The following is a 13,067-nucleotide window of genomic DNA, read 5'->3' as shown; positions in this document are numbered from 1 at the left end:
TATTCTTAAAAAAAAAAAAATCAGAAAGGGAACCATCAATAGACCTGAACTGCACAGCCAGCTACAAACTCTCTATCAGAAAACTTATTTGATCTTAAGGGATCTTAAAAATTAGTTTGCAAAGTGGCAGACGGAGCTGTAGGGCAGAAAGGAGGATAGAAACTATTTAAGCCAAGAACATTTAATCCTGAAGCATTTTTTTTTTAAATAGAAATGTTTATCTTTTTTATAAATAAAACGAACATTGAAACACCTGACTGCTGTTAGCGGTGACTCCTAATTTTGGAGTTAATGATTGGCACAGTCAGCAATTACTGTACTTAAAACCAAGCCAGAACAATCTTTATAAAAGATAAACTACTGTTGGATAAATTAAATAAAGTTTGCCGATTCCTAATTACAGATTTGAACACAAGCCATGGGGTCACTTAAGGACAAAGATGGTTCAATCCAAGTACAACTTAAAAGTTAAAAACATGTCAACCAACATGTTCCCTTCTTATTAAAAACGGGCTACAAGACTGACTGTTATTTTTAATGCAACAGGCTGAGTATCCTTCCAAATATTTCAAAGTAATCATTGGATAAAAGACATCCATGTCAAAATTTCTAGTTACATACAAGACTGGATTTAGTTCAACAATAATAAATCTTTCTGTGAACTCGCTTGCTAAGATTAAGGACAGATAGGGGAGCTTGAGCTGCAGAGATGCTATGCTTCTTCAAGGATGGGAGCCAAACTCTTGCTTAGGTAAAGGTAAACGTAAAGGTTCCACTTGCACCTACGTGCTACTCGTTTCCGGCTTTAGAGGGTGGTGCTCAACTCCATTACAAAGCCAAAGAGCCAGCGCTGTCCGAAGATGTCTCTGTGGTCATGTGGCCGGCATGACTAAATGCCGAAGGCGCACAGAACACCATTACCTTCCCACCAAAAGGGTCCCTATTTTCCTACTTGCATTTTTACATACTTTCAAACTGCTAGGTTGGCAGAAGCTGGGACAAGTCACGGGAGCTCACTCTGTTACGTGGCGCTAGGGATTCGAACCGCCGAACTGACGACCTTTCTGATCGACAAGCTCAGCCATCTTAGCCACTGTGTCCGTGAGCCTTCAGCATTTAGTCATGCCGGCCATATGACATGATCTTCGGACAGTGCTGGCTTTTTGGCTTTGTAATGGTGATGAGCACTGCCCCCTGGAAACAACTAGTATGTATGTGCCAGGGGAACCTTTACCTTCACTTTTTGCTTATGTAGATAAATGGAAATAGGTTTCACAAAACTTTTTGACAGTTATAACAAAAAGTCAGCTAACACACCCACACCACACACACAAACACACACACCGCCTTTGCATTCTGGAAACTTGAAACAGAACACCTAATTGTGAAATGAAGTAACAATACAGTAACACAGTAACAATAATTTAAAAAGGCACAGTAGCCAAAGTCAATTGTTTTTTGTGTTTAACAAGGTTATAGATTTTAAGCCCCGAATCTTGAAAACCACTTGAAAAACTATAGCCCAGTGATGGCTAACCTATGACATGCGTGTCACTCATGACACACCGAGGCACTTTGACTGACACACCTGTTGGTGTGGGGAAAACCTGCACATTTAGAGGCTGCCTGTGCTCTGCTCCAATCCCTGCTCCCTGCTTGTTGCGTGGAGGCGTGGTGTCACCGCTGCCGCAAGATCTTTGCAGCAGAGAACCAGTTTTAACCGCCATAAACTGAGGTTTGTCAGTTTCATTACCTCAGGAACGCTACAGGAGGAAAGGAGATCCATGAGGTTCACAGCCCTGTAAGGTGGCCTTCCGATCCCCACATCCTGCACCTGCAGCCCTGAGACCAGGGAGACGAGTTTCACAGCCCTGTGTGATCACCCCAGCCCAGTCCGTCATAAACCAAATTATTGATATTTCTTGAAGTGACACACGACCCGAGGAAGGCTACACTTTTTCCCGATTTTCGACACACCAAGCTGAAAAGGTTAGCCATCACTGCTATAGCCTATAACAGGGGTTCCCAAATTTGGTGACATTAAGACTTGTGGACCTTAAGTCCCAGAATTCCCCAGCCAGCATGGCTACCTGATGAATTCTGGGAGTTGAAGTCCACAAGTCTTAACGTTGCCAAGTTGGAGACCCCAATCTATAATGTCGAAATAGAGTGGCCATCATAACAACAGTACCATGACCTCACATGCTATTAAATATATGTGATATTTAATGTATGCTTATTATGCTTCAAGCTACGACTATATGTTCAAGGAATCAAGATTGGTTTAGCTGCGCTCTCATTTTCTTATCCAATTTGTTCCTTCTTTTAAAGGCTGTAAGTTCCCTGAAACTCCTTAGAAATTAAAGCTTTCTGCACGATCTACTTTCTACTAAAACACGATCTCGCTCTGTATCATGGGACCCCAGAAAAGTTTCTTGGCTGTTACTACTTCATACATCTATACAATATCATCAGAATCCTACATTACTGTATCCTAATCTTGTAAAAGGTGGAAAACCTATTGCTTTAAAGATATCTCTGAGGGGATAGAGATACTATATATTAAGGAGATTTTAGGAAGGCAAAAATATGGTTAAAATGAACTTTCTCCTTGCTCAAAAGCCTGATAGCACAGAACTCTACCTAAGTTTTCTTAATTTTAACAGAACTCCTACACGTTCTTGTGCCGTCTTACTTTTCTGTGTCTTTCTTTTAAGGTTAAGTTTTTATACTCTTTTTATTAAGGATTATCTCCAGTTCCTGAGAGACCGAGGATTCAATTTATCACTAAATATGTTTGCTCAAAGTATTATTATTACTTTTTAAATTTTATTTATACATTTTGTCTAAATTTAAAGTATGTAAGTGCTTAATAAACAGTGTATTGTCTGGATCAATTTACTTCTACAATATAGTAATTATAATGCTGATAGTGCTAATAATAACAGTAATAATAACAACAACTATGATAATAATACTAATGTGTATACTTATGTATAATACAATTCTATGTATGATATTTTTGTAGGACTGATTTCCAGGTAAAAGTGCATTCCCCAATTACAAAAAAAAATGTCCTCCATCAGACACATTAGTGTGAAAATCGTCTGATTAACAACTCTGTATTGTATCATTCTTTTATGCAACTAGCATTGTGAGAGTAAACTGTTTTCAATCATGTTGTTAGAATGCATGAAATACAACTCATCACACACTTAATCAAGACACAGAGGCATAGTGTAAAAAGCATGCTAATGTAGCTTTTGGCTGAAGACGCAACTGTGGCCTTGCTTTAGCAAGAGTGGGAGGAGAAAAAAAAGTTAACTCGAGCACTGTTTTCCTTAATATGTTGGAGGTGGAGGTCAACATGTTGCAGGATACTGTGTTGTCAAAAAGTCCTGTTAATTTGACACACGGGTGTTTGTGAATACTAACAGAGGTTTTCTTTAACGTAACTTATTATTTAGTTGCTTTTAAGGGACTGGGGAGAAGCATTTGGCACCAAAGTTAAGTGTATCTGGATTTTAACCATGCCTTTGGTAAAGGGTCCTCAGCAGAATATTTGAAATATATTAAAAGCATATCTAACAGATTATAATAAGGTATGGAAAACAAATGTGATTTCCAAGTATACTCTACAGCTTTCAAAATGTATTATCTAGCATCTTTCTGTTCCGTTTGGCTTCCCTATCAAGAAATTACAAATTCTTTTAGGCATGTGGTTGAAAAATTATTTGTTGGCCTACTACAATAATATGGCCTTCAGTCATAATTCTCTCTTTCTCTCAGTAGCCTAGAGACCTATAACATGTAACATGGTTAAAATAATATAAACAAGCTCTGGAACAGGAATAATGTTTTTATGATCACATTTATCTATATAAAGAATTTTCATTTCATTTCACTCTAGCATCTGCTTTTAAATATTTTTCTTCCCACTTTTTGAAACTGTCCTGTTCATTGTCATTCTCATTGGCACTACTAAACATCAATATTTATTTGGAATTCCGATTTTAGCAAGATTTTTTTTATTTTATATAAAGGCCTGTGTATGTACGGCAGTTTGCTTTCATATATTACAGCAGATAATAAATTCCACGACCAGTGAAAATAGGAAATACAGTCAAGCATCTAAGAACTCATGAGGTCTAGATTCATGCACTCAATGTCCAAACAACTCACTCACGACTTAGCTAGGAGTAGAGATGTGTTTGGCAACGTAACCAAAAGACTCCATTATATAGGCAACCAAAAATGCTGAAAATAGTAGGTTCAAGTAGCAAAATAGTAGGTTCAATAAGCAAAAAACAAGGGAAGGAACTTAGGTTCTCACTTTGAGAATTCTCATTGGCCATGTTTGTGACTATTCTTTTTAAATGTTATGCTCCATTCAATTGCTGATGCCACAAGAGGTTACCAAACATTAGGTCGCAGAAAAAGCTAGGAATCTGCTACATCGCGAAATATATGCCTCTGCACTAGGTCCCTTGTACCCAAATCATAGACCACTAAACATAGCAGGGGCAGAAGATTTAAAGGAGAAATCTTGATTTGGGGTTGGTCGAATATTACATCCTAGAAATCTAGAAATAGTGTACAAACTCATGATGGGAAGAAATTGCTGAAATGTACCTTGTTGCAAGAATCGGATATGCCTAACAAACAGAAGGACTAGAGGTGATTTGATAGCAATCTTGCAATATTTGAGGGGCTGCCACAGAGAGGGAAGGGTTGGTCTATTCTCCAATGCACCTGAGGACAAGCCAAGAAATAATGGATGGAAGCTTATCAAACAGAGATCCAACCTAGAGTGAAGGAGAAATTTACTCACGGTGAGAGCAATTAACCAGTGGAAGCTTTGCCTTCAGGAGTTGTGGGTGCTCCATCACTGGAGGTTTTCAGGAAGAGGCTGAACAACCGTTTGTCCAGAATGGTCTAGGGCAGGAGCGTCACACTTGCGTTGTCATGTGACGTATCGCGACTTTTTTCCCCCTTCGCTAAACCGGGCGTGGGGGTGGCCAGCGTGTGACGCACCTGGCCCACCAGGCCGGGAGTTTGACATCCCTGGTATAGGGTCTCCTGCTTGGGAAGGGGGTGGGACTAGATGGCCTCCAAAGACTCTTCAACTCTGTTATACTGTTACTGTTACATTTTGGCAATGGCATAGCGGTTAATTCCTGGCAACATTCTTCATCTTATATGCGTACCCTAACAAAATGTTTCTTCCTAGGAAACCTGGGCAGTCAAGGTGGTATTAATCAGAGGTGGCATTCAGCAGGTTCTGACCAGTTCTGGAGAACCGGTAGCGGAAATTTTGAGTAGTTTGGAGAACCGGCAAATCCCACCTCTGACTGGCCCCGCCCCCATCTAGTCTCCGCCTCCTGAGTCCCAGCTGATCGGCTGGGTCTTCTTTGGTTGCCCTGCACAGGAGAACGGAGCTGGAAAGCAGGTTAGTGGGGTGGGGAGGGAATGGGGATTTTGCAATGACCTTCCCCTGCCACGCTCACCAAGCCACACCACGCCCGCTAAGCCACGTCCACAGAACTGGTAGTTGAACCGATTCGGCCGATTTTGAATCCCACCACTGGTATTAATGCCCTAAGCGTATTGTCCCTATCCCACCTTTTCACCTCCCTCTTGACATTAAGTGAAACAAGTTGCTGCCAGGCTGACGGAAAAAGAAACGTGTCACACTGTAGACATACAGCTACGTCACTGTGCGTATTAGTAATTAGATTTTATTGGTTGATTTTCAAGAGTGTTCTGACACAATACAAGGGATAGTAATTACATTCAGCTTGAGTATCAGGAGAGGAGGCTGACAAAATGCTACCGTATTTTAAATTACCACATCAGATATACAGAGTTGTAAAAAAATAAATCCATTAGAACCATTAAAGTAATCAAAGCCCCCTCCAAGAGCCACACTCAGAAGTAGACGAGATCTTCGAAGGCAGTGGCAGACACACACACACACACACACACACGTAGAAGTGCCAGTTATTCACTCCAGCCAGGCACTTGTGTTTTGGAAAACAGTGACACAGGTGACAGAGTAGCAGCTGCTGTGTTTCTCGTGCGCGAACTCCCTGTTGGGAAACTCTTTCTGCTGCTCGATCATTATCTATCGTGCAGCTTGCGGAAAGGCAGGAGCCTCGCATGGGGTGGGGGGTGGAATTGCTTAGCATTCCCCAGGCTAGAAAAAAAAAATTGGAAGCATGCTGGTCGTCGCTGCTGGTAGCGGGGCTGGCGGTCACCATAGAAGGGGTGGTGGCGTTGTGGGAGGCATCCTGTATTAGCAGGAGAGATGGAAAGAGAGAGTCATAAGCAAACTCTACCTGGACCTGGAGGCATAAAAAGTGTTTTATGAAGCTGTGCGAGTAGCGGTGCAGTGGTGTCAGCCAAGTGTCCTCTAAGTGTCCCAATCTACCCTCGGCTTCGGCCCCACAAGGAGAGGGGGAAATGGATGAACTGCAACGAACAAGGTGTGCCTGCCATGCACCTGGATGGGGATTGGATAATGCACGGATGCATTAGCCAACAGTAGCAATAACAACAGCACTTAAGGCTTACAGTATATACTGCTTCACGGTGCTTTACAGCTCTCTCTAAGCGATTTACAAATACCCGGCCTATTGCCCCCAACAATCTGGGTCCTCATTTGACTGACCTCGGAAGGATGGAAGGCTGAGTCCACCTGGAGCCGGTCAGGATCGAACTCCTGACATTGGGCATAGTTAGCCTGTAATTCTGCATTCTAACCGTTGCGCCACCGGGGCTCAATAAATACTGTATCCGTACGGAATATCTGCTCTTTGCCTACACAATTTATCTGCTCTCCATTGTTAGAGGAGAAGGTTGTTAAAGCAACACAGGTTAGGCAAACATCACTGTCACACAGGGAGGGTGAGGACGACACAGGATACAGTTACAGGTAGTCCTCGGACTAACGACCACAATTGAACCCTCCCCCCCATTTATGTTGCTATGCGAGACAGTTGTTAAGTGAGTCTGGTTCCATTTTATGACCTTTCTTGCCACCGTTGTTACATTAGTAACCCAGTCGTTAAATGAATCTGGCTGCAACAGTCGTAAGTGGGGAAAGCAATCCTAAGCCACTTTTTTGGGTGCTGTTCTAACTTCAAGCGGTCACTAAATGAATGGTTGTAAGTTGAGGACGACCTGCAATGAGGTTGAACACCACAACGATGTATCATTCGGGGCTTACCTTTGTGTTCTATGGCCTGCCCACAATAACCCAGTTCTTGGCATGGAACAGGGTTGGATGCCTGTGTCAGGAATGTCAAGGCGAAGCAGCTATTAGGATTCTGAAGGGAAAAATGTTAGCATGTTTTATATTTTCCTGGACATTTCACGGCCATGATGCTTCTCCTTGAGTCCTAAAACGTACAAGGCAGGGGTGGGATTCAAAATTTTTTAACAATCGGTTCTGTGGGCATGGCTTAGTTGGTGGGCGTGGCTTGGTGGTCATGTGACTGGGTGGACATGGCTTGGTGGTCATGTGACTGGCTGGGCGTGGCCAACTCAATACCACTCACATCGAGGCATGCATCTCCCGCCTGGCCTCTCATGACTGTGGGGATGCTGCAACAGTCGTAAGTGTGAAAAATGCTCATAAGTCACTTTTTCAGTGCCATTGTAACTTTGAAGGGTCACTCCACACAAGCAAAGTACCAGCAAAGGAGGGGGAAAAAACTCCAGAGAAGTTCCTGAGACAGGAAGTCTAGTCCTGCCAAGAATGTAGTACGGGTTAACGGAGAGGCAGTTTCTGTAAGCAACACCAGAATGTTTCCTTCCTGCCTTCCTTACAGGATTAGGACAGTAATTTCTTCTAACAACCAGTTCTCCGAACTGCTTAGAATGTTAACAACCGGTTCTAGCGAATAGGTGCGAACTGGTAGAATCCCATCCCTGGTACAAGGTAAGAGGTAGAAAATAGAGCCCATGCAACAGAATATTTGTAGCTCAGGTTGAACTGTAGGGTCCTTGGGGCTCTCTAAGATTGGTTGTTTGCTTGTAGACATTTCATTACCTGAGTATATAACATTATCAGTGCTCAGGTTTTGCACACTCCACTCACTAGCACTGACGATGTTACCTTGTTGGGTAATGAAACGTCTGCAAGCAAACAACCAAGCCCCGAGAACACCAAGGACTCCAGACTGTAGCCCATGTATTGCGAACCTGAATTGTGTCCTTTCCTTCTACATACATACTTAAATAGATATACATGAACATTCCAATATTTGAGGGGCTGCCACAAAGAGGAGGAGGGGGTCAATCTATTTTCCAAAGCACCTGAAGGCCAGACAAGGAATGGATGGATAGAAACTGATCAAGGAGAGATTCAACCTGGAAATAAGGAGAAATTTTCTGACAGTGAGAGCAATCCACCCGTGGAACAGAAGTTGCCTTCAGAAGTTGTGGGAGCTTCATCACTGGAAGCTTTCAAGAAGAGACTGGACTGCCATCTGTCAGAAATGCTGTAGGGTCTCCTGCTTGGGCAGGGGTTGAACTAGATGACCAACAAGGTCCCTTCAAACTCTGTTAATCTGTTACTATACATATACATGTATATAAAACTGGCTTGTCTACTTTTCTCCAGTTAATATCTTTCTTTCTTCTTTTATAAATGCATTACTTGTTCATTCTGGTAAAAATAACCCACAGCTATTTACAACAGAAATCAAACACTTAAATTAGTAAAATCACAGCAAGTGTTAAAAGTATAGGAGAATCATCGTAAGTTGCTATATCTCCATAGGTATGTTTTCCAAGGAACGAAAAACCCAAGAAATCTTAGGAAAAATTAGAAACAGTTTAGCTAATAGGGAAAAATACCTGATGAATGCCTCTAATCATTTGTAAGATGAAGAAGCAATATACGAAACAAAACATAAAACAGAAACAGAATCTAAAAGCCTTATCTCGTTACATGGCATTTTATGCCAGCCGTCAATTTTGACTGGTGCCAATATTTGTATTAAAGACTGCCTGTTGCAATTTACGATTGAGTAATATTACAGTGCCATATGTTAATGCAATCAGTGTTGCCATTTTGTGAATTCATTTGCAGCCCCATCTCACTAGAACATCCTGACACACACCGGCTCAATTGCAAAGTAATTCTCAAAAGTTTTTTTGTATTTTAATTTGTTAGGTGTTAAGACAATGAAACCTGCTTTGTTTTTTTACCGTTCACACAAACATTTGACAAATATATGGAAAAACCTCAATCCCACGGAAACCGGAATCTGCTATAACGTTCAGAAGATGCTCAGATCAAAATTGTATGTTGTTGTTGTTGTTGTATATTGTTGTTGTTGTTATTATTTATTGAATTTATATTGCCACCTATTTGCCCAGGGCAACTCAAGGCGGCTTACAGACTATAAAACCTCATTTAAAACAATAAAACGAATAAAAAAAGAATCAAATACATTAATATAATAAAATCACCACCATCCCGCCCCGGTGACTAGCAGATCAGAGTATAAAGCCATTTAATGGGCTCCATCCCATTCTGGTTTTGCCAGGCCCACTGGCGAAACCAGGTCTTCAGCGCCTTCTGGAAGAGTGTTAGAGTGGGGGCCATACTAATTTCTGGCGGAATGCTGTTCCAGAGAGAGGGAGCCACCACGGAGAAGGCTCTTCTTCTGGGTCCCACCAGGTGTATCTCCCTCGGGGATGGGACCCACGATATTCCCTGCCTCCTTGCTCTAAAAGGTCAGGTAGATGTGACCGGCAAGAGACGGTCCCTCAGATCACCTAGTCCCGAGCCATGAAGGGCTTTAAAGGTGACAACCAGCACCCTGAATTGCACCTGGAAGCAAGTCGGCAGCCAATGCAGCTCTCGCAGGAGAGGTGATACATGTGCACACCGGGGTCTGCACAAAATCCACGCGGGACACTGCATTTTGCACTAACCGGAGCCTCCTTTTCTAACATTGGGAAGTTATTGCAATCATACTACAATGTGATGATTTAAAAAAACAAAAACAAAACAGGGGCACCATCTAGAGCAGTGATGGCTAACCTATTCAGCTTGGTGTGTCGAAAATCGGGAAAAAGTGTAGCCTTCCTCGGGTCGTGTGTCACTTCAAGAAATATCAATAATTTGGTTTATGACGGACTGGGCTGGGGTGATCACACAGGGCTGTGAAACTCGTCTCCCTGGTCTCAGGGCTGCAGGTGCAGGATGTGGGGATCGGAAGGCCACCTTACAGGACTGTGAACCTCATGGATCTCCTTTCCTCCTGTAGCGTTCCTGAGGTAATGAAACTGACAAACCTCAGTTTATGGAGGTTAAAACTGGTTCTCTGCTGCAAAGATCTTGCGGCAGCGGTGACACCACGCCTCCACGCAACAAGCAGGGAGTAGGGATTGGAGCAGAGCGCAGGCAGCCTCTAAATGTGCAGGTTTTCCCCCACACCAACAGGCGTGTCAGTCAAAGTGCCTCGGTGTGTCACGAGTGACACGCGTGTCATAGGTTAGCCATCACTGATCTAGAGACTGAAAAGTTTCAGGATTATTGCATGATGCAAAATAACCAGGAATAAGGCATTTCAGCAGACTAGGAGTCAAGGAATCTGAGGGTGAGATCCACAGGGGAAAAGAAAAGGATCAGGATCTTTACTGTTTATTTGACTGTCATCAAAAACTGGGAAGATACTCACGTTTTTTCCTGTGTTCTACTAGGCCACCGGCCTGTTTTGCTGAACATTTTGCAAACCAGTTGTCCCCAAGAAGAACTGTAACCTCGTTGGTGTGAACAAGTCTTCCTGGCATGAAAGCAAGAGGACCAAAGGGGACCTGTCGAAGTAACAACAGAAAAAGGAAAGCTGTCAAAATAATCTACGGAGGGAGATTTCACTCATGGGCAGTTTGACCTTCATGCTAATGTTTCAAAAAAGAAAAAGAAAAAGAAAAAGAAAAAAGGACTACAGGTAATTGTTGACTTACACTCATTCAATTTAGTGACCATTAGATGTTACAACGGCGGGGACAAAAGTAACCTATCACCGCTTTTCACACTTACAACCGCTGTCGCATCCCTGGGGCCATGTGATGGATGCTCAGGTGTTTGGCAACTGGCTCGTATTTATGACCATTGCTGTGTGATCCCCTTTTGCGACTTTTTGACAAGCAAAGTCAAGGGAGAAGCGAGATTCACTTAACAACCATGTGACTGCAGGGATTCTAAGAAAGGTCTTAAAAGGGGGCAAAACTTACTTAAGAAAGAAGCAGGAATTGGGGCCTGAATTGTCGTCATAAGTCAAGGACCAGCTGTGTCTATTAGTTAAATATGCTGTGCTTTCACGAATATCCAGGAGTCGTTCAGCGTATTTTGCAAAACTGTTAATTAGATGTATATCTCACTTGCCAAAAAAAAAAAAACCCCACCCCTATCACTGTGTCATCTAACTGCATATTTCACAGATCAACTGTATCACTAACTAGTGAGCTAATCATGTTCAGATATGCTTGATGCTACACAAGCAATTACTTCATGGCAACAAGCTTTCTGCCAGAATAAAAAGTTTTTCCCAAATTAAGATTCTCTCAGTGTAAACTATTTTATATAATCAATAACCAAGACTTAAAAGCTTTTTTTCCCCTTCTTCTTCTTTCGCTTCACAGGAAATTATTGTCTATCGCAAATGAAATTATAGACTCCGCAAAATAACTACCAAATATGAATATTTGGTTATATCGTTGTTATATCAAATAGGCCAGACTACATAGAATGTTATAGACTTGATAGGAATCTAAGCCGAAAAAGGAAAAAAGCACAATGTCAGAATCAGACCCAAAGAATCCGGGTAACAGGAAGGTTGTGGCTTATTCAGGTCTATACACAAGACATGGCATGGTGGCTCAGTGGTTAAGACACTGAACACTGGAAAGCCAACAGTCCAGGTTCCAGATCTAAACACAACACCAACTCCTACCAATCTTGCATGCAAATGTAAGTAGATAAATGGGTACCACTTTGGTGGGAAGGTAACAGCGCTCTGTAATGTTGGCCACATGACTGCAGAAATGTCTTTGGAAAGCACTGGCTTAATGGGTTTGAAACATAGATGAGAACCATCCCGTATAGTCGGCAACTATACTTGTTTTATACACACAACTAAAATTCAACACTAAATTGGCATCAGATAAGGGTCAATGGGGTTGGACTTGGAGCGCTTGTGGGAACACATCAACTCTAAGCTGATGACATGCTTAACTCTGCCTCCCCAGATCTGCCTGCTCTTCTCCTACACATATATTCATTGGAAGCCATCAAGAATAGGACACATTATCACAGCAGCAAGAAGTACTTTTGCCCCAAAATGGAAAGATAGAGAAATTCCCGATGAAGGTAAGGTGATAAAGAAGATATAAATATGTGCTGAAATGGATAGATTGACTCTGGAATTAAAAAATAAGGATAAGACAGAATACTACAAGATATGGGATAAATTTTATCAATGGTGGGAAAAGATAGGAAGGACCCAGAATAAAAAATAAACAGGATTCGTAGAAGGAGTAACTACAGATAAAAACTAACTGTACAAATGTATAACTGTATATAAAATATGTATTATATATTATAACATGTATGACAAAAAGGAATGTCAGGACAATCACACCGCATCTAATGTTTTAATAATTTAATCAATAAAATATGTTTTTTTTAAAAAAGAATTAGATAGGCTGTTTGAAAATCTGCTAGATGGTTCTAGGTTGCACTACCATGCCTATGAATGATAAGCACACAACAGAGGCATAAAAAACAATCAAGAGTCAGATACTAAACTGTACCTACCATGATATCGTATGAAAGTTTGTCTGGCAGAGTACTGAGTCTGTCCTGAAGTGCTTCATAGTCACTCTCAACCTTCTTCCTATAGGGGAAGTTCAGACAAACATACTGTCAGTTCTAAATGTTGATTAACTTTATGAACATGGAACTATATTACACACATTTCTAAGTTGAACTGCCACAAATAATTTGGGTTGGGGGCGGTTGGGTGCAGTGGTGGGATTCAAAAACATTT

At 41.8% G+C, this 13,067-nt stretch overlaps 1 protein-coding gene across 1 annotated transcript in view; it reads right to left on the bottom strand.

Moving 5' to 3' along the window:
* Positions 1-13,067, bottom strand: part of URI1 (URI1 prefoldin like chaperone) — a 44,488-nt gene that overhangs the window by 13,058 nt on the left and 18,363 nt on the right. Inside the window, exons 3-4 of the mRNA XM_087971514.1 lie at positions 12,836-12,914; positions 10,698-10,833 (exon numbers count right to left, since the gene is read on the bottom strand). Of these exons, the coding sequence (XP_087827640.1) occupies positions 10,698-10,833; positions 12,836-12,914 (215 nt within the window). The remainder of the gene's footprint in view (positions 1-10,697; positions 10,834-12,835; positions 12,915-13,067) is intronic.

The sequence above is a fragment of the Notechis scutatus genome, chromosome 9, assembly GCF_049901735.1.
Source record: "Notechis scutatus isolate UNSWTSFEM ecotype Mainland chromosome 9, rNotScu1.2, whole genome shotgun sequence".
NCBI lineage: Eukaryota > Metazoa > Chordata > Lepidosauria > Squamata > Elapidae > Notechis > Notechis scutatus.
Note: the sequence above shows the minus strand (reverse complement) of the source record. Positions and strands in the feature narration are given on the sequence as shown.